The 22966-nt window shown below is 41.5% G+C and overlaps 1 protein-coding gene across 2 annotated transcripts in view; it reads left to right on the top strand.

Annotated features, from left to right (window-relative positions):
• Nucleotides 1-22966, top strand: part of LOC101739021 (dopamine D2-like receptor) — a 210250-nt gene that overhangs the window by 168452 nt on the left and 18832 nt on the right. For both annotated transcript variants that reach the window (XM_021347832.3, XM_004925908.5), the window contains exon 3: nucleotides 15888-15997. In XM_021347832.3, coding sequence (XP_021203507.1) covers nucleotides 15888-15997 — 110 coding nt within the window. The remainder of the gene's footprint in view (nucleotides 1-15887; nucleotides 15998-22966) is intronic.

Consider the following 22966-nt stretch of genomic DNA (forward strand, 5'->3'; position numbering starts at 1 on the left):
CGGACTTCGGCGATGCGAGACTTTACGTCGCGTTGTAGGGCACGCATTCGAATACGATTTTCCGCGGTAGGATACCTGTCGTAGGCGCGTATCGAGGCGTTCTTAGCTCTAAGGAGTTCCCTAATATCGTCGGACAATTTGAAGCGGTGAAGGAAGTCCTCCGCTACAACTTGTTTCGATGACCTATCTAATGTCGAGGTGATGTGTGACGTTAAGATGTCTATGGCTTCAGCGGTATCCTGAGGAGACGGGATAGAGTCCGGGTTAAACGGGAGCGATGGTGGATCAGATTCAGCCAGGCTGATGCCCAGCGTGTGCCAATCCACCACAGTCCTCGTGACGGGAACGGAATCGGGAGCGCGACCGAGCTTCATAACGACGGGACGGTGGTCTGAATCTAACTCTGAAACTACTTCGATCGAGTGTAAGCGCAGAGTTACGTTTTTTAATAACGCTATGTCGAGTATATCCGGGCGATGCGCGATATTTAGCGGGTAGTGAGTCGGGGTTAGCGGAGCGACGATATCGAAGGCGAGATCATCGACTAACGCGTCAAGCCGCCTGCCATTCGGGGTTGTGGTGTGTGAGTTCCACCTGATGTGTTTACAATTTAGGTCGCCCGCCAGAATGACAGAGCTCCCCATACCGAGCAGCGCCTCGATATCACTGCTTAGAACGATCTTATCCGGTGGAAGATAAACGGACGCGATAACGATCGGCGCGTGTCCCGTCAGTGAGATTCGGCACACTGATGCTTCGATATTAGCGAGCGCGGGAGGATCGAGCGGGACGCAATGCAGGGCTCTTCTATAGTAAATGACGGTACCACCACCACGGGCAGAGAGCCTGTCGTTCCTGACCATGTTATAGTTCGCGATTTTAGGGTCACGGCGCGCGGGCTTAAGTAGGGTCTCCTGCACTAAGAAGATATCAATTTGGTGGTCACGCAAAAAGTCAGAAACCTGATCACGTTGATTTGCGAGACCGTAAGCGTTAAAAAATCCTATCGTTACGGATAGGGGCTTTATTCTACTTATATACGCCATTGATTACCGGCGGAGTGAGGGGAGGACGTACGTATTTAATGACGCGTATACGTCGGCGTATTCCTGCACAACGGCGATAAAGTGTTGTGCAGTGGAGGCAGCGCGAATGGCGTCGCCCAAAGCGTTAACGCGCTCAAAGTTGATCGACTGAAAGAAGTCGATCGCTAAAGCGAGATTGTCGGACGCGGTCGGAGGGCAAGTCGCGGGAGAGGGACGAGTCGCGGGGGCGGGACGAATCGCGGAGGAGGGAGTTGTAGCCGTGTTCGTGTACGGCAGCGGTTTTGCCCAGGCCGAGACACTGGGCACCGCCGCCGGAACGAACGCTGGCTTAGCCTGCGACGCAGAGGGTGCCGAGGCTTTGATGTCTGGGCCGGAAGCTCGGAGGCGGTTTTGGCGGGCGACGCGGCGATTTATTTTAGGGGCTCGGGGGCAACCACGGTAATTCGCGGGGTGACCCTGTGTTCGACACAGGACGCAGCTAGGCGGTTCCGTCGCGGTTTTTTGGTCGCGAGCGCAGAGGGCCGTGGCGTGATCGCCCAAACACTTAACACATCGGGGGCGCGCGTGACAGTTACGGGAAGAGTGCCCGTACAATTGACAGTTATGGCACTGGCTAGGAGTGCCTTTTTTATGGGGGGCTTCGACAGCGATACCAGAGAGCCTACAGACGGTCTGTGTGTTAAAGATTTTCTTACCCTCGGGGGTAGGCTGGAGAGCGACTAGAACCATATTATATGGCTCCCTACCGCGACCGGTGTGCATACGGTGCACAGAATTCACTGGTAGGCCTTGTTCTAACAGGTCGGCTTTTACGAGCTCTACATCTAACTCTTTAGGGATTCCGCGTATTACAACGCGGAGTTCGCGCTCCTCCTGGAGCGTATACGTATGGAAACTTATACGCTCCTTACGGAGGTAAGAAGAGAGGGCCCTATGGTCGTCGGGTGTTTGAACCTTAATTTGAATGCCGTTCGCGAGGTTACGGGCATTCGTGAAATTTATATTTTTGGCCTTAAGGGCCAGGCAAACTCGATCCCAAGCTGCCTTCTCCTGAAGGATAACCGGGGGAGGGGTCTGGGTTTTATTTTGTGCCACCGGACGCGGCGACGGAGTGGCACGGGCTGGGGGCGCAACGGGAGTCTGAGGGCGGGGGCGCGACGCGTTCACGGCTTTGCTAATTTTAGCGGCCGCGGGAGCTCGAGACTCCGCGGCACGCTTCTTACCCTTCTGTACCAGGGTGAATCCATCCGTCGATGAGGCGGGGGCGAGGTCGACCTCCATGTCCGAGTCAGAGTCGGAGCACGAGGAGGCGGGTGCAGGCGACCTACGAGCAAGTGTAGGTGTTTTAGAGGGCGCGACGGAGGCCGCGGATGATCGCTCAGCTGAAACGATGGTCACGGCGGACGACGCAGCAGCTTTTCTCGCCAGTATAGGCGACACGGGAGCGGCAGGCACGACAGAGGCTGCGGTGCTCAATGCAGAAGCTCTGCACGCAGGTACAGGCGACGCAGGAGCAGCGAGCGCGGCGGAGTCCTCGAGAGGGCTCGCAGTGTGATTGGCCTTGAAGGCCAAAAACTCCGAGGCGAGCTGTGGGTGGCGAAGTCGGAGGAATTCCGCGAATACAGCGTCCATGATCGCTGAGTACCCAGGTGGGGCGGCCCCGGGTCTTGAAAACACTCGCCTTGCGGCGAGGCCCCAACTTCTCGGACCTGAGCGGTTCTATTGAACACAGGTGGCAATGCGGCGCGATTACTACAGGACAAAGAAAAAGCACAACAAAACAGAAATTACGAAAAGAAACAAAACAAAAAAATACTTGCAGGAAACCACTTTGTCGGCAGATGTACCACGAACACAGAAACAACAAAAGGAAACAAAACAAATAAAAACTTCCAGAAAGAGCACTTAGTCGGCAGATGTACCACAAACACAGGCCGCGCGAACAATGGCCGGGCTAACAAAAGCCGGGCGAACAAAGACCGGGCGATCGAGTGGACGATGAGCACGTCCGCACGTGACGGGTGCCTCTATCGGAATGATGCACTACGAAGTCTGCCGGGTCAGCTAGTATGATATACAGGTGACATAAATGGTATTTTGAATATTGGAACATTAGAAGAAGAAATATTAAAAATATTAAAACATTCTTGAATATTGAAATATAAAAAACATAAAAACTGGTGAAGTAATAGCTTTAAAGGTTGTTTCTCTTTATAGAGCAATTCAGTTTGTGCTGTAGTTTTACTGGGCTAAGCTTTATTTTAATGTGAATAAAATAATAAAATAATATATGACGTGTATAGTATATATAAATAAATAAAACGATTAATGCTCAAATATTTTCGGTAGGCAGCGGCTTGGCTCTGCCCCTGGCATTGCTGAAGTTCATGGGCGACGGTAACCACTCACCATCAGGTGGGCCGTATGCTCGTCTGCCTACAAGGGCAATAAAAAAAAATCGATGATTAACCCATAAAAAATCCTGGAAACGCCCACGAAAGGCAACGCATAGTTCCCCAACATAATTGAATTATTTTTGAGGTTTAGTAACAAAAATAAAAGATATTAGCCACCGATCATTATTGATTTCTCCGCTAAGTTACAATCCAGGCGTTCCAATTAGATATCGATTATTAGGTCATTCATCAAATCACTTCACCTCAATTAGTGCACAATAGGTATAATCGTCCAACAATTCTAGACCTGTGACAACAAGCACCACTCAAAGTCCTGTAGTCCTCGCTTAACTTGATATCCCTTAATCTAGATCACAATATGTCACTGTGTAAGTGTCGTGGACCGTTAGCCAAACAACAAAGAAGATATATAGTAAAATCTTATTTTATAAAATTCCATTACAAGATATTTTTTAAATCTATATATGTATATAAAAATGAATTGCTGTTCGTTAGTCTCGCTAAAACTTGAGAACGGCTGGACCGATTTGGCTAATTTTGGTCTTGAATGATTTGTGGAAGTGCAGAAAATGTTTAAAAGGATAAATATATAAATGTTCGAAATTAAATATAAAATAACAATTTTGTTTTTCCTTCGGTGCCCCCCCCCCCCCCGCGTACGGATTCCTTTTGTTTGTTTTAAGCTTATTTTATACAAAAGTTTAGGTCTTTTATTTCTCGATTGAGGCACTACGAAGTCTGCCGGATCAGCTATTTATTATAAAAATTAAACAATGCGATTTTTTCATATACCTCGTGGCCTAGCTGTTTAATCCCGGATAGTCAAGTGGTATCTCTACATTTTACTGGTCAGCTTTGCGACTCTACAATTTACTTTAGGTTCACAGACGATTTCACAGTTGATGTCTCACAAAAGCTCCGGTAACGCACTGCAGCTTTGTGGATTTACACATCGGTCATTAAGCTTCATCTAAATATTCATGGATCCATTCAACTCTGCGTGTTGTGATGGTCGAGTGCTCCTATAAAAGCTCACACGAGAGCTTCTGCCTGTCGAGCTTTCACATTTATAGATCATACGATTTTGGTAGGTTATAAGGCCAAATTAAAAGTTACGAGAATCTGCTTAACACTGAATGTCAGACTAGAAACCATGCTTAGCCCAATGGGCCACGGTAGACACTATGACCGCCAATTATGAAACAACACCTATAGCCAAAAATAGATTTTTCAGTACAAATGCTACAAGTAGTATTTACTTATTTGGTCTCATTGCGTGTAGGCAACCCAAGTTTAGAATGTAACGATGAGTAGTAATTTTTTCCGTAAGTCGCCGATTTTTTTTTGTGTTATTCCTTGACCTTATCTGCGAAAAACGCCTCAATGATTTTTGGACGATTCTTGATAAATTGGTGCAGCCCTACGGGTAACTATGCAAGTCCGACCTGGAAGACCGGTTCTGGTCCAGCGGGGTATTCTGGAACACTGCCGAACCTAGACGATTGACCTAGAGTCATCCACCCATCGGTCGGGCGTCCTAGGGTTGGTGCCGCAAGTCTGGTTATAGTCTTGACCGCAGGAATCCCCCCTACTATGACGGGGTCTGATCCCGAACAGAGGTTGGATGTCGGATATTCCCAACATCTGCAGACCGTCAATACCCACATAGTTCCCCCTAGGCGCGGACACCTCATAGAAGGTTCGGCCCATTGCCGGAAAAAAGGGGTTAAGTATGCCATGGACGTATGGTGTCCATCAAGGCGTCCAAGGTGCTAACCCACAATTTTCGACGAAGATACCCATTTATTCAGCGGGCATGGGGCATTAATGAGCTCGCACTGGCAGGTACCACCAACCTGTCTCTTTCAGTCACAAAACGCTCCAGTTTGAAGCATTCCATTCCAGTTTGAAAAGTGGGCCAGCGCATATAGAAAATAATTGTAACGTTGACCTTACATCTCAAGGTGAGCGGTAGCATCCATCTTGAGATGTCTGCGGTCTGCGATACGTGTACGCCATCTTTCATGGTGTGACGTGAAATGAATACTCCCCAAAATATGAGGAAATTCACCTTAATCAACTAGAGACACGAGAACCACAGCAATGACCTAAATTTTCTATTTTAATTCAAATTGGCTTAAATTGGGAAAGACTTTTCTTTTTTGTCATTAATGTCCGTATTCGTAACTACACGTCCACGAGAGCCATTGTTATACAAAGCCACGGCAACACGAAAACTATTCAAGAAGCAACTCCGCAACTAACAGTAAACTAATTACGTAAAGTAATTACATTTGCATTTAAATACGCTTTTTACATGGTCGTGCAGTTCGTCCGTGCTAATTGTGCATTCATTGCTAATAAGTAGAAGAGGAATTAAAGCAATTTTTCATCTGTCAAAGTCGTTGTACTTAACTTAAGACCATAAAGCCTTATTTCGAACTAGTTGAAGCACATTTCGCAATAGATGCGCTAAAACATACATAATTCTCCTAAATAAACGGCCGTCTGGTGTAGTGGTAAGTGACATGGTCACTACACAAGGGGGTCGCGGGTTCGAATCCCGCCAAGGGAAGATATTTGTATGATAAATATAAATGTCTTTTCCAGGGTTATGGATGAATATTAAATATATGTATGTGTATAATAAAAATCTTACATTTATTTCCGTTATCTGGTACCTGTAACACAAGTTCTTTACGAACTTATCACGAGACTAATTAACGTGGCGTGATTCTTAGTATATATAAAAAAATATATATATAAAAATAATTTGCTATAAAAACCGTAAAAAAACCCCTTTCCCCTCACAATAACCGCCTACCAAGAAACGTATTTTTGCTACAACTATTTACATTCGCCCCTTATTTCCTTATTTATGTGAATAAAGATTACCGGCGGGAAGATTAGATTCTGCTCGTAGCTTACGGAAATCGTCTAATTCGGTACAGGTGTGGTTGCTATGACAATCGTTTACATGTCCATAAAATACTTCTGAGGGTAGCGACTTGCCTGTGCCTCTGGCCTTCACGTCACATGAGTGACAGTAACCACTCACCATCAGATGGGCCGTATGTTTTTTTTTTATTGCTTAGTTGGGTGACCGAGCTCACAGACCACCTGGTGTGAAGTGGTTACTAGAACCCATAGACATCTACGACGTAAATGCGCCGCCCACCTTGAGATATAAGTTCTAAGGTCTCAGTATAGTTACAACGGCTGCCCCACCCTTCAAACCGAAACGCATTACTGCTTCACGGCAGAAGTAGGCAGTACCAGTACCTAAGAGAGACCTCTTGTGAGTCCGCACGGGTAGGTACCACCTAAATGTTCTTGTAAATTGCACTAAAATTCGTGTCGAAATATATAACAAACAACTTTTTTAAATTTGGTGTTCTGGTAATGGAAAAAAGATGGCTTGGCACCATAAACACAATTGCTAGTATGTCACGTACATATGCTTTTCATATCATAGCAGCAACCGATAGGCAGCAGGTTGGCTCTGACCCTGGCATTGCTGACGTCCATGGGCGACGGTATCCACTCATTATCAGGTGGGCCGTATGCTCGTCTGCCTACAACGCAATAAATAAATAAAATCAATTACTTTCATCAAAAGAAAAATGTAAGAGTTTTATATAGCTTTTTTTACTGGATATAGAATGCCTTGTGTGCCGGCACGGATAGCTACCAACATCCTGTCTATTTTCGTCGCAAAGCAGTAAGTATTTTTGGTTTGAACGGTAGAGTAGCCGTGACAATAAAAAAATGTGATTACAACACATCTGTAGGTGGGTGGTGATACGTTGTTGATATCTATGGGCTCCAGTAACCACTCAATAGGACCGTAAATTCATCCACACATCTTTGGGTAGTGGACGGCTTTATAAGTTGACGCATTTAAAATATGCAATAAATTAACTTCAGACCTGTTGATACAAAAGCAAAATAAACAGGATTATTTTGCCAGAGCTTGAAGACTTTAAATCATGCGTAGAACCTCTGTGTAGAATCACCATTTGTCACGCTAGTGAATACCCCAAGACAGGGTTGAACGCGTGAGGTTATGCAAAAGCTACTTGTGTTATGACAGTTTAAGTCTTTGTTTTCTTTGTGCGAAGAATAAGGGTTGATTTACATGAGAAGGGTTTCTTTAGAATGAGCACGCGAGAATATTGTGTTTCCTTGTGGCGAACCAACATTCTTTGAGAGGAACATTCTAAATTCCAGTTTGAATATCGATGGGGCGTTCTTGTCAAAGAAAAAATTCCTTAAGCAATTTATATTATTTATGTATATCTATATATTAATACGCGAAGAAGAAACTTTGTATCCCTTTTTACGAAAATTGCGCAGGCAGAGGAGTATGAAATTTTCGACACTTACCTATAGAGAATATAGAGAAGAAGTGCACAATGCTAATATTTTTTAAAAATAAAGCATAAAATATACATTAAATCAATAAAGAAAACATTACACACACTACATAACATGTATTTGACGCACACACGCATGCATACTATTTATTGTCAAAAATTTGTTCTTGACGTCTGTTGTCAAATTGAGATTAAATATTGTTTGTCTTTGTTAATATTTTTATAGTGTAGTCTTGGCGAAATTTGTGATTATAGAAGAATAAAATGCAATCATTATAGTGTACAAACTTATAATTCCAATTAATTATAGTCAAATTTGGACTACTGCGGGACCTCTAGTACAATTAAAATCTTCTCATCGAAGTTTTAATTAGAAAATTAAGCAACGGTTTAATCGAATCATCTTTATCCTTTTCAAACCAATAAAATCATTAGTTCCCGATATCCTTTTTTTTCCTGTTCACGCATTTTTTATTGAAATTATTTTGCTTTCGATAAACAAAAGCGTAATAAAATTTATAAGAGCGAAATGCTTGAAATGTTTTCAAAAATTCCTAAAATATGTTTTTTGTATTAGACTAGTAGATAAGTATATGTATCTAACGACAAGTACTTAGTTACGGCAGCTTAGATATACAACAGTGATAATATTGAGACAAAAAAGAAGTCTCAATAATAATACGGCTATCGGAGCCTTCAGACAGACACGAAACATTACGTGCATACAGTAGCAGTAGATTCTAGAGATGGTTGCGTTGCCATACATATTTAAAATTCCGAAAATATGTTTTTTGTATTAGACTAGTAGATAAGTATATATATCTGACGGCAAGTACTTAGTTACGGCAGCTTAGATATACAACAGTGATAAGATTGAGACAAAAAAGAAGTCTCAATAATAATACGGCTATCGGAGCCTTCAGACAGACACGAAACATTACGCATGGTGGTGGCCAGATGACAATATGCCCACCGACAGTAGAATGATGAACAGGATCAGAACGAATTCGAGATGAACAAGACAGCTCTACCTAATAACAATAACTATAGATGCTCTAATAAAAATAGATGCTGGCAAAATAGAGCGATACGTGTAAACAGTAGCAGCTGATTCTAGAGATGGTTGCGATGCCATACATATTTAAATGAGGAGGTGGATTTTTAAGTAAAACTCTTTGTATTGCTGAGACGGGAGGATGATCTCACGGCCCACCTGCGTTAAGAGATTAGCGGAGCCCATAGACATCTACAACGTAAATGTCGTATCCACCTTGAGATATGATTTGTAAGTTTAAATTTTATAGTACAACAGCTACCCAATCCCGCAAACCGAAATCCATTGCTGCTTCACGGCAGAAAATGGACTGGTTGCTAGCGGTGTGGGCTCACAGACGCCCTACCACCAATAACGCAGCAAATTTTATATTTTGCCGGTTTGATTGTTATTAAACGAAGTCATTCCTTTATCGTGGAAGCTATTCGTGAACATTTACTCAGTACGTATCTCCTTAGAAAAATTGGTACTTGCCAGCGGGATCCGAACACAGGCTCAGTTGCGCTAGTACACCAGCCGTCTTATCCTTCGAGCCGTGGCGACTTCAAAATAAAAATAGGGATGCCCGTAACGATCTGCAAAGTAACTGACATCACCATTCAGATTTAATATTCGAATAACGGTCCTCGGACAAAAATATCAGTCAAGTGGATGACGGAAGATCTTTTTTATTGCTGAGCGTGGTTAATGGAGTTCACTCAAAAATCTCCCAAACCGATCAACCATTTACCAACAATCACGCCACGTTAACCGGTCCCGTGATAAGTTCGCAAAGAACTTGTGTTACAGGCACCAGACAACGGAAACAAATGTAAGATTCCCATTACACACACACATATACCCAACATACATCCATAACCCTGGAAAAGACATTTATATTTATCATACATATATCTTCCCTTGGCGGGATTCGAACCCGCGACCCCCTTGTGTAGTGACCATGTCACTTACCACTACACCAGACGGCCGTTGATTGTTGGCGTGATCAACTATGAAGTCAAAGTCTTGTTTTTACTCATACCAATCCTACTAGTGCTGTAGACGATAGCTACACGAAAATGCAAGATTCGACTAAGATTTTCCTGTTTCAAAACCAGCTAAATTACTCCCAGGCGAACTGTTTTAAAAGTACATTTAAAATCCAGTTTTCAAAGATATAATCGTAACAAAGACACCATTCGTTACCCGAGCTCTATCTCGGTTAGATTTCTTTACTGTTATTTTTTGACACGTTGACCCAATTCCGGGACGATCGCAACCCTTTCTGGGACCCTTTTTTTTTTTGGATTTTTCCGGATCTGTTACGGTGCCTCGGTGGTGAGTTGCGTTTTCCGTTTAACAACAGTGGGTTTTCATTTTAATTGACGAAACAAACTTAGAACAGCAAATTAATTTCTTTAACATTTTGAACGTGAATAAGTCCACACGATCAAGCTAATTACTCCTTTACTACACCCGACATTAAGCTAGGAATTTGAAGTTTCAATTGTACCAAGATTCAATACGTGTGAATATTTTAAAATCATTGCGTCAACGAGATCGATAAATGTAGGTTACGAATTAGCAGATGATTCAGTTTTAACAGCAATACAGCTGTCCAATCCACTAACCCTAACTGCACTGTCTTGTGAGAGAAATAGGCGTGTTTAGTGCGGATTTGGAATTGCCCTTCCACTAGTACTTAAGATATATGGCGTTACTTGGGTAAGTAGTCGAAAAGACCATTACGACAGACCTGACCCTCGTCTTTTATATTCAATTACTGCACTATTACCATAAAACCCTCTGGCCTGATCCCTTATCATCAATAAAATAGATTCAGAAAACACCCAACACTACACACGTCCTTTGAATATCTATATGGATTTATTAATAGTAACAAAAGATAAACAAACCCGAATGTGAGTGTGCGATACTATCTGCGGACCGACTGCAGAGCATCATTGGAAAACAGTTAACACCACCCGACGCCGGTCGCACATCCGGAATGTCCAAACACAACCAAATGTGCGGACTCTTGAATGACAATTTAATTTGTAAGCTTCTACAGACCATTTGCGATGAGAAAATAAAAATCATGGAAACTAAAAAAGGATGATGAAAATGCTATTATAGATTATAGTCATGAACAAATCTTTTCTGAGACCTAAATTTTCTGTATGGAATCAAGTTGAAGGAGCTGGTATCTGGGAGCCCAGAAGCAGAGAGAGAATCACTAGAGAGCACTAGTCGGAAATAGATCACAACTCGAAATATCGACCCCAAGGAACACAACACTATCGATTTGTTGTTCTTATTTAAGTCCTAAGGAATCCTGGGTGAGATGAGGTTTTGCCATCGCGCCATTTAATATTACTTTCTGCTTACCCTGGGCGTAGCACTCCAGTGCTTGTCTCAAGGTGTGTGTAGGCTCTCTGCTCTCTTCAGACAGTATGGCTTATCCATGTCCGATGTTACGATGCATGGTCTGCTTTTCAAGTAAAAAAATACCAAGTATATATCAAATCAAATCAAATCAAAAAAGTTTTATTCAACATAAATGAAAGTACATACTTGTTGAACGTCAAAAGAACTATCGAAAATTCACAAGAACTAGCCTCCGTCCTGAGAAGAATTGGCAAGAAACTCAGCGGGCATGTTTTTTTTTTTTTTTTTTTTTAATATTAGATTTTTATTTTTATTTTAAATATTTTTTTTTTTAAATATTCATATTACAATAAGTAATTATAACATAACAATTTTACAATATTGAAATTCCCGGAGCGAGCAACTCATTCCCACTTTGTGCAATCTTCTAAATAATCATTGACTTTATAGTAAGCTTTATTGCACAGATGTTCTTTAATAGTTTTCTTAAACCTATGTATATGTAGGTTCTGAACATCTTGTGGGATTTTGTTGTACAGGCGCACAGACAAACACCCGAATGAATTTCGTATCTTATGTAACCTACTCATCGGCACAACAAGCTTGTGTTTGTTCCTAGTATTTCTATTATGTATGTCCGACATCTTAGGAAACTCCTCAATATGTTTACGAACATACATCAAATTTTCAAAGATGTACTGGGATGGCATAGTGAGAACTTTAATTTCTTTAAATTTTTCCCTCAGGGATTCCCTTGAGTGCATGTTATAAATAGCACGTATAGCTCTTTTCTGCAGAATAAATATCATTTCTACATCGGCCGCATTGCCCCATAGCAAAATGCCATAGGACATGACACTGTGGAAGTAACTAAAGTAAACTAAACGAGCCGTGTCCGCATTTGTTAACATTCTAATTTTTTTTACTGCGTATGCTGCAGAGCTAAGCTTACTCGCCAATTTATGAATATGAGGTCCCCACTGCAGTTTGGAGTCCACTGTTATACCAAGAAATACGGTTGACTCAACAAGCTCCAATGATTCCTCAGAAACAATTACATTACTATCTACTTGTCTCACATTTAAAGATGATTTAATACATTTTAAAGTAAATTTAATACATTTCGTTTTCTTACTATTCAATAATAGGTTATTGATACGGAACCAATGAACCACACACGAAATCGCATCATTCACTTCGTCATAGACTTGTAATTGTCGTTTAATTTTAAATAATAAAGATGTATCATCTGCGAATAATACGACCTCGTGTCGGGACTCAATAAAACTAGGCAAATCGTTTATATATATTAGAAATAAAAAAGGACCCAAAATGGAACCCTGAGGTACACCCATTTTCAACGTGGTGCCTGAAGATCTATTTCCTTTCACATCTACTGTTTGTATCCTTCCTGTAACAGCAAGTAGCAGTTGATGACAAGCTAAATCGGTTACACGGTATTTAAGGTTGCCTTCCATGTTTTGCACGCAGCTTTCATATTTAACCGGAAATTACGAGCTTAACTGTGCGACTTCTTGCGACTTCTTGGTTCGTCATATGGGTCGGAGTTGCAGAGATCGCGTTGCCACTCAGTGGCTTGCTTGATTATGAATGGCAGGATATTTATTAGGTCCATACAAAATCGGTTTGGGTGAAGTCCAAACCATTCATGCCAAAGAAGCGGTTCCACTGATTTCGCTACTCTGATTCGAAGGGTTTAAAAAACAAAATGCAGTTTTTTTTTAATTGCTTATATGGTTGAACGAGCTCACAGTCCACCTGGTGTTACGTACTCAACAAATGTTCACGATTGATTTCCACGGTGAAGGAATAACATCGTTTAATAAAAATCAAAACCCGCAAAAATTATAATTTGCGTAATTACTGGTGGTAGGACCTCTTGTGAGTCCGCGCGGGTGGGTACCACCACCCTGCCTATTTCTGCCGTGAAGCAGTAACGCGTTTCGGTTTGAAGGGTAGAGCAGCCGTTGTAACTTACTTGGGACCTTAGAACTTATATCTCAAGGTGGGTGGCGCATTTACGTTGTGGATGTCTATGGGCTCCAGTAACCACTTAACACCAGGTGGACTGTGAGCTCGTCCCCCATCTAAGCAATAAAAAAAAATGTAATTCTAATATAGTACTTAATGAATGTTACGGTATAAACGTATTAAATACAGAATCCTCTGGCCTTCTTCGACTTGTACCAAACAAAAGACCCACTGAATAATATGAGTTACATCAATCACCGTTTCCATCTGTTCTCGACTGATTGACTTCTAGATAAATGAAGGGGTTCCTCTAAAATATTATAGTCACGGTACACAAAACCCTTCCCTTTCCTGCCGTTCCTTGGGGTGTAATTCCAAAATTGTCCCTTGTTATATTTTATTTCTGGCAATTAATTTGGATGTGTTGAAATTTAGATGAAACATTTTGTGTGGAGTAATAACATTTGTTTTACTTTTTTCTTTTGTACCAAGCACATGTGTTCCTACTTCCAAGCGATTTCTAACGGGAGTAATTTGTACGTAGCTTAAAAGGAGATTTAAAAACAAAATCAGTAAGAATCTGAAATGATATAGCATGATTATGATCATTGTGGTACAAAACTGAGACTTAGAACTCATGTCTCCAGCTAGATGGGGGTAATTCCGTTATCAATATCCTTGGGCTTCGGTAACTACCAGGCGGCAGTAAACTTGTTCACCAGTCAAACAAACAGCAAATGAAACAGATTTAACTTTGTCATGTGCACTAATATAATTTAACATTTGAATTATACATATTATTATTATTATACTACAAATGACCGACAGCGCCATCTAGTTTTGACGAAGAAAGAAAACTATTCTTAAACGACTGATGATCAACGGATCATTGTGCGCCACTTTGAGAAGGCAGCACGACATGAGAACCCTCTTATCGTAGCCGCTGGAAACTACATACCTGACCCTGTAGACCGAATGGTAAACCATCGACGTCGCCCAAAGCACGTCATTACAGATCCTCCTGATCCATTAACGGTGCTTTTAGATACCACAAGCACCGGTCACCGTCCTCGTCGAACCCGTCGCTTGCGACGAAGGGCTTGACGAGCGAATTAACTCATAGACACAGCCCACTGAGTTTCTCGCCGGATCTTCTCAGTGGGTCGCGTTTCCGATCCGGTGGTAGATTCTGCGAAGCACTGCTCTTGCTAGAGTCAATGTTAGCATCACTCCGATTTGAGCCCCGTGAGTTCACCTACTAGTTAAGGTTACGCTGAAATATCCCCTCAAGGCTATTAGATTAGGTACGAAAAAAAAAAAGATCATTAGCACGCAGAAGTCCCGGCGTGTACAACGTGCTATACCGTAATAAAATCCGTAAGGTCAATGAATTGTTCGAAAATATACTAATTAATCGTTCGGCGAACACACATAACAAACAGAAACATTACATCAAATATAACCAAATCTGATGACTCGAAATCTGCGATCAAAGCTTCATTTAATAACGTGATCCTCAAAATAACCGGTTTATGGAGTATCGGAGAGCTTTAGATACTATCGGGAGCTTAGAATCCCTTTATCTTAGATCTAAGGGACGTCGAAACGATTAGCCGTCCTGAACTTTGTGCGGTCATTTGTAAGTTCGACCCCATTAGCGGAAGGGTTGTTTACGAGGAGCTTTTTTGATATCTTTGATCTTTTTAATAATGATGTCACTTTAGATTTAGAGTTTTATCGTGTCCTAAACCAATTTTGTTAAAGGACTTTGTGTTTGGAGTTTATTTGTAAGAATTTCGTTGTGAAATTTTTGTATAATAGGGATTTTATTTCATCTTGTGAAAATAGCTGTTATTAAAAAGTTAGATGAAGTTTTTTCCTGCTCTAAGTGGGCAAAGTAACCAAAGCTTAAAGACATCGTAAAGTATACTACTTCGAGATTTAACATCCTTAGAACAGGACACGTGATTGCTTTATGGCAGATATACCATCACCATCCTTTAATGCAGCTGAATCTACCAACCCGAGTGGGTTAACAATGTGCCTTGACACCAGCACTGAGATTTCAGATTAGAATGAGATATTCTCGAGGGATAATGCCCTTATGACCCACAAGATCCTATATAATCCAAGGCTACAGTTGGGTTGGGTAGGATCCCATTAGGGTTATAGGCCAAACATTGCTTACTTACTGCACTAGCAAATACTGGTTTATATCGGAATGAGGAGATCAGAGAACGAGAAAAGGATAAGATGGACACACACTGCTTATCGCTGCTCTGATCCTGGTTACAGTGGAAACGAACCTCAATGGAAGCAAAGCCTTCTCTTAATTTTTTATTTTTATTGCTTTGTTTTACCACCTGGTGTTAAGTGGTTACTGGAGCCCATAGACATCTACAACGTAAATGCGCCACCCACCTTGAGATATAAGTTCTAAGGTCTCAACTATAATTACAACGGCTGCCCCACCCTTCAAACCGAAACGCATCATTGCTTCACGGCAGAAATAGACAGGGTGGTGGTACCTACCCGCGTGGACTCACAAAAGGTCCTACCACCAGTACCACCAGTCTCTTGGTTAATAGTAACTATTTGTTATTTTGTTTACTAATTGCGCGTTATTATTCACCAGCTGAACGGCGTTTGGGGACTACCAGCCGTCGTCTGTGACTGCTACATCGCGATGGATGTCACCTGCTCAACCTCAAGCATATTCAATCTAGTCGCCATATCTGTGGATAGGTACGTAAATTTGAACGAATTATTACTAACATAAGCGGTTCCAAGTTTTTTTTTTTTTTTTTTTTTATTGCTTAGATGGATGGACGAGCTCACAGCCCACCTGGTGTTAAGTGGTTACTGGAGCCCATAGACATCTACAACGTAAATGCGCCACCCACCTCGAGATATAAGTTCTAAGGTCTCAGTATAGTTACAACGGCTACCCCACCCTTCGAACCGAAACGCATTACTGCTTCACGGCGGAAATAGGCGGGGTGGTGGTACCTACCCGTGCGGACTCACAAGAGGTCCTACCACCAGTGATTACGCAAATTATAATTTTGCGGGTTTGGTTTTTATTACACGATGTTATTCCTTCACCGCGGAAGTCAATCGTGAACATTTGCTGAGTACGTATTTCATTAGAAAAATTGGTACCCGCCTGCGGGATTCGAACACCGGTGCATCGCTTCAACATGAATGCACCGGACGTCTTATCCTTTAGGCCACGACGACTTTTTTAATTCCAAGTTCTCCTATAAGTCTCATTCTGCAATAATTATATACTAGAGGTCCCGCAGTAGTCGAAATTCGACTATAATTAATTGGAATTGTAAGTTTGTACACTATTATGATTGTATTTTATACTTCTGTAATCACAAATTTCGCCAAGACTACATTATAAAAAATATTAACAAAGACAAACAATATTTAATCTATTCTCAATTTGACAACAGACGTCAAGAACAAAAGTTTGACAATAAATAGTATGCATGCGTGTGTGCGTCAAATACATGGTATGTAGTGTGTGTAATGTTTTCTTTATTGATCTAATGTATCTTTTATGCATTATTTAAAAAAATATTAGCATTGCATTAAAAATTATTATTTATTGTCATTGTTATTAGGGGGTCCACTCATATAAATATTAGCCTTGAATTTTGAATTTTGAAGTAGAATTTTGTTAATCCAAAACTCTTGTGTTTTGGTAAACGTCAAAAACGTATTTGAAGAATTGTAACTTTTTTTAGTTTTGATTTTAGTATCTGATTTAAGCGTTAAAGCGCCTACCTTAATGCTTAAGGAATGTACTTGATTTACAAAGAAAGGGAGAGCGACTTTGAATTTTTTGTAACAAAAATCAAATTAAATATTTAATTTTAAAAATTTTAAAAATTTTATTTTATAAACTGATAGAATACATTGTTAAGCTTGTAAGTCATTGAAAGCATAAAACTAATTTTCTGATTTTTTTAGTTAAGCCACCTCAATTCTAAAGGTGCGGTATGTATACTGGCGGTAGGACGTCTTGTAAGCCTACACGGGTAGTTACCACCACCCTACCTATTTCTGCCGTGAAGCAGTAATGCGTTTCGGTTTGAAGGGTAGGGCAGCCGTTGTAACTATACTGAGACCTTAGAACTTATATCTCAAGGTGGGTGGCGCATTTACGTTGTAGATGTCTATGGGCACCAGTAACCACTTAACACCAGGTGGGCTGTGAGCTCGTCCACCCATCTAGGCAAAAAAAAAGAAAAGGTGGGTGGCCGCACTTACGTTATCGGAGTAGAGTTCATCCAACTACCTGGAGCCACTGCGGTCATCCACAGTGCGTTTCCAGAGGTCTTTTTGCCACGTACCATCCGGCTATAAAATGAGCTTCCCCTCCACGGTGTTTCCCGAGCGCTATGACATGTCCTTCTTCAAACGAGGCTTGTGGAGAGTATTAAGCGATAGGCAGCGGCTTGGCTCTGCCCCTGGCATTGCTGAAGTCCATGGGCGACGATAACCACTCACCACCAGGTGGGCCGTATGCTCGTCTGCCTACAAGGGCAATAAAAAAAATAGTTTCATCGCAGGATACAGGGGCAGTACAGTTGTTAAAACAATTACGTTATAAGCACGAAGTGAATATAAACAAACACATATTAATTATCTCCCAAGTAACACAGCGGTCAGCGTATTCTAAACACCCATAAAGCCACCATGCATTATTCAAGGCATTGCGCCAAACTATCCAATTTCCGAGTTATATGTCATGTTCTAGACTTTATGACCGTAAAACGCTGATGGCATGAAGCTTTTTGCTGTTTGTTCCTAAGAAATCGTTTTCTGTGATGCCGTTTGGTTTGTAATTGTAATCCCAGAAATGGCAGATTTGTAAGCACTAGGTCTCAAAATCCGGCAAAAAATAGTACCTAGTCTATACTAATATTATAAAGCTGAAAAGTTTGTTTGAACGCGCTAATCTCAGGAACTAGTGGTCCGATTTGAAAAATTATTTAAGTGTTAGATAGCCCATTTATTGAGGAAGGCTATAGGCTTTATAACATCACGGTAAGACCTATACAAGTGGAGCACCAATAAAGAATGTTTCAAAATGTTTTCACTTTCTACGTAAATGAAGTGGGCAGTAAAATTTAGCGTTATGCCAGAGTAACTATTCCACACGGACGGAGTCGCGGGCAACAGCTAGTATTTTATCTCATTATGGCATTCGCATTTGTAAAGTTGCTTTATGAATGCGTAAGTTTAACAATAAGCTATCAAATATTTTAAAACCTATAGTGACGTCTAAATTTAAAATCCGCTTATATACTTGCATAGCTAAAAAGTCGTTTAGTATATCTAAAGGTTTAAGAGAAACGGTTAATGGTAGATAAGCTCGCAGCTAAGCCGATTTTAAAATGGTAACGGTCGCTAACGAGTAGTTCAATGACTGGATGTTGGATGATAAAAAAGTGGTCACACCATTTTCATTAGGCAAAATAAAACTGCTCATCACCAAGTCATAAGCGACCTGTATCTATAATAATAATAATATAATAATAAAGCCTTTTATTCGGACAACATATATACAATTAAGTTTCTATATGTATAAGTGGGAAGATCGGAACTTTTTGGTTAATTCACACTGGCACACTGGTTTTATTTTAAAAAAAGAAAATATAAATGACAGATATAAAATTGACATAACGATGTTACGAATATGTATGTAGTATTATTTTGAAAGAATAAATTTTTTTGTTGTTAAACTAAATATCCACTAGATTTTGCGATACCATCCCACATATATGTATTTTAATTTTGTAAATTTTTTATTTTGTGTTCACGTATTTGGTGCGTCTTCACTTTCTGTAAGTCCGTTTGCCAGTTGACAAAAGGCCTCGTCTAACCTACTCCATTCTGATCTCTCTCTGGCTACTCTACTCCATGTTATGCCCGCAATCTGCCTGATATCATCGACCCATCTTTTTTATTGTCTGCCTCTTTTCCTCTTGCCTTCCCTTAAGTACCAATGTGTAGTTATTTTGCTCCATTTTCCTTTTCCTCTGACCATGTGTCCCGCCCACTTCCATTTTAGCCTTTTTATTTTTAGAGTTACGTCTTGTATCTTAGCCTTTTTTCCTAACGTTAATGTTTCTTATTCTATCCTTCCTTTTTACTCCTATCATGCTTCTTTCCATTGCTCGTTGGCAAATATCAATTTTATTGGTTATGTTTTTTGTTAAGGCCTATGTTTGGCTTCCATACATTAAGATTGGTAGAATGCAAATATTGAATAGTTTGCCTTTTGTTCCTATTAGATCATATAGGAGGATTATATAGGACCTGTCTCTGAGGGTTTTTAATTTCTATGATATTCGTCTCATGGTATCTCCGGAGGCACCTGTTTTAAATGGGCAACTCGCAAATGGGACCTCATTAGACCCGTAATTAGTTACGTCGTCACGTGCAGATAGTCCAGCCGCGAGAATGTGTTAACTGCCCGATCGAGTAGATGAGATTTTAGTTATTTATGAGGCTATTAAAGCTTTTATTTTTAAATCGCATAAAATTCGACCGATTTTACAACACGCGAGAGTGGTTTACGATGCGAGCCCTTTAAAAGCAATTGAGATGATAATAAGAGATGAGATGAGAATAAGAATAAATAATAAGCTCACCTGAGTCAGCCACATTAAAATTTGGTGTTTCGGCCAAAAGTATATCAGTACAGTACAATTTTTTTTATTTCTTATGTGGGCGTCCGAGCTCACGGCCCACCTCATGTTAAGTGATTACCAGAGCCCATCGACATCTACAACGTAAATGCCGCCACCTACCTTGTAATATAAGTTGTAAGGTCTCAGCTTTTACATTACAACGGCTGCCCCACACTTCGAACCGAAACGCATTACTACTTCACGGCAGTAATAGGCAGGGTGTGGTACCTACCCGTGCGGACTCACATGACGTCCGTACCGTACATTCTTCAAACTAGGCTTGTGGAGAGTATTAAACGGTAGGCAGCGGCTTGGCTCTGCCCCTGGCATTGCTGAGGTCCATGGGCGACGGTAACCACTCACCATCAGGTGGGCCGTATGCTCGTCGGCCTACAAGGGCAATAAAAAAAACTACCAGTGAAATATACACGTGTAAATATATATTACAAAATACTATAAATATAGACATGGAGACAGCTAAATTTGGCTGGAAAATCTTATTATACTTATTATTAAGACGATCATTATTAAGTATGCTGTAAAATTTGGGAACCTTTACAATTAGAGTATAACGATTATCTTAATGAAAAAACGAAATTTGGTCTACCTCATTTCTTGTTTTTTGGTGACATGTAAAATCAAAAATGCAAATTCACAATTTCGTAAAATATAACTCCAGCATAACATCTGTTTGTGTTACTTATTCTTGTGAGCCAAGCTTTTGTTTGTCGTTCGCCAATTATGGAAAAACATATATAACAGATTTATAATATAGAAAATTCTGAATTGAATCTAACAATTGTGTAGCACGGAAAAAAACAACATTAAATTTTCACGTTGGACTGAAAATGCCGGAATACAATACCTTTGTTTCTTGTTATAAAAACACCGCTGGCTTGGGTCTCTGACGACCAGAATTTTAAACAGCTCGCACCCCTTGAATTGCCTCACATCTGAATGATTGACGAGCAGGTTGATAACGAAAAGGAATAGAAAGGTATTATTCTGGCCTCGCCGGACTGCGCGGTCGGAGGGCCCCGGCAAAAATACGGTCGAGCTAACATTTATTTTGGTCACATATTAAATATAAGGTCAATGGTTTACCAGAGATTTTTGGTTGGAGATTTTGGCTCGTCGGGTTCCTTTATTAATCCCTTTTGAAAGTTCCGTTAAACTAATTAAAAGAGAGGAAAATTGGTACAAGGTATGTTGGTGATTGCAGGACGAAACATCAGGCGAAATTAAAACTGTAAAAGAACTTAACTTGGCTTAGGCCCGTAGTTTTCGGTATTTACCGAAATTCATAAAAAAATATATTTTTTATTGCTTAGATGGGTGGACGAGCTCACAGCCCACCTGGTGTTAAGTGGTTACTGGAGCCCATAGACATCTACAACGTAAATGCGCCACTCAACTTGAGATATAAGTTCTAGAGTCTCAAGTATAGTTACAACGGCTGCCCCACCCTTCAAACCGAAACGCATTATTGCTTCAGGGCAGAAACAAGCAGGGCGGTGGTACCTACCCGCGCGGACTCACAAGAGGTCCTACCACCAGTTATTACGCAAATTATAATTTTTGCGGGTTTGATTTTTATTACACGATGTTATTCCTTCACCGTGGAAGTCAATCGTGAACATCATGTCTTATCCTTTAGGCCACGACGACTGTTTAGAAATGTATAAAACTGTATAAAAATATCAAAATAAAAACTTTGTACATAATAATAATAACTTGGAACAAATCACGCACGGTCATCCGGCCCCAATTTAAAATTCCCTGTGTTATGAGTAGCAGAGATTATTAAACATACTTATATATGTTTTACTTATGTACCTATATACATATTTAGTTATACCTATTATGGTAGGCAGATACCTAACTATTCCCCTGGCGTTGCCGACGTGTGACATCTGCCTACAAATGTCATAAAAAAATTATGAACGATTATTGATGTATTTTCGGTCTTCGAATGTAAATAAACAATTGGCTCACATGATGCTCATTCTCGCTCACGACTCGGTCGTGCGCGGACGTGCTTTCCGATCCGTGGCCCGCTTGCGAGCTGCGTCTCTGAACTCACAGTTGTGCTCGACAGTGTAGTGACCGTGAATACATCGTGCTTACAATTCGGTAGTGCGGACGTTCCGATCCGTTGGTTGCTTGCGATCTGCGTCTCGGAGTCCATTTTTGTGCGCTAAAGTGTTGTAACCGCGAACCCACCCTTTACCAACTGCCTTTTTCAAGGCAAAACCAATCGCTACGATCAGGCTTCCTGTGGCACTCACAGGCTAGCGATTTCCTAACCTTTCCCAAAACAACAGTCTTTTTCAAGACTAGACCCCCGCTCGCGATTCTGCCTGCTGTAGCACTATACAGCCCGAGCGGGTTCCTTTCCTTTTCCCCGCCGATTGCCGTTTTCACGGTATAGGCATTCCCCCCCCCTGCTCCTTGCTGTCCTGCAGCACAGGGGGGTTACAAATCCTATCCGGGGCCTCGCCTTTCGGCGAGTTCAACAAAAGTCCCGGGGCCGCCCCCCCCGGGCAAGAAGACCGAAGATGCAGGAGAACAGTGAAAGTGTCAGTGACAGTGATTTTGTCGGATTCCTCCGGGAAAGGTACCCGACAATTAGGGCCGAATATTTAGCCTATAGGGCCTCCCGTGGCAATCCCTCCCCCCCCGCGTCCGTCGCCGCGTATTTCAACCGTGCCTCGGAGGCACGCCGCGCGCCCCCCGCCGTCGCGTTAAGTTCGAGCGCACGTTCCGACGATGCGACTCACGAAGCGCCTAGCGCTACCCCCACCCCCGCGCCCGCGTCGTTTACGTCATCGCGCGCTTCGTCCGTCGCGACCTCGATCGTTTCGAGTTCAGGCTCCGATACCGAATCGGAGATGGATTTCGAATCCGCGTCAAGCCCTCAGCCTGGAACTTCGGATGGGTTCCAAACCGTAACGCGCGGTAAAAAGCGTACTCGCGCCGTGGAGTCCCGGAACTCCACGACAAA

This window comes from Bombyx mori, chromosome 18 (genome assembly GCF_030269925.1).
Source record: "Bombyx mori chromosome 18, ASM3026992v2".
Classification (NCBI taxonomy): domain Eukaryota; kingdom Metazoa; phylum Arthropoda; class Insecta; order Lepidoptera; family Bombycidae; genus Bombyx; species Bombyx mori.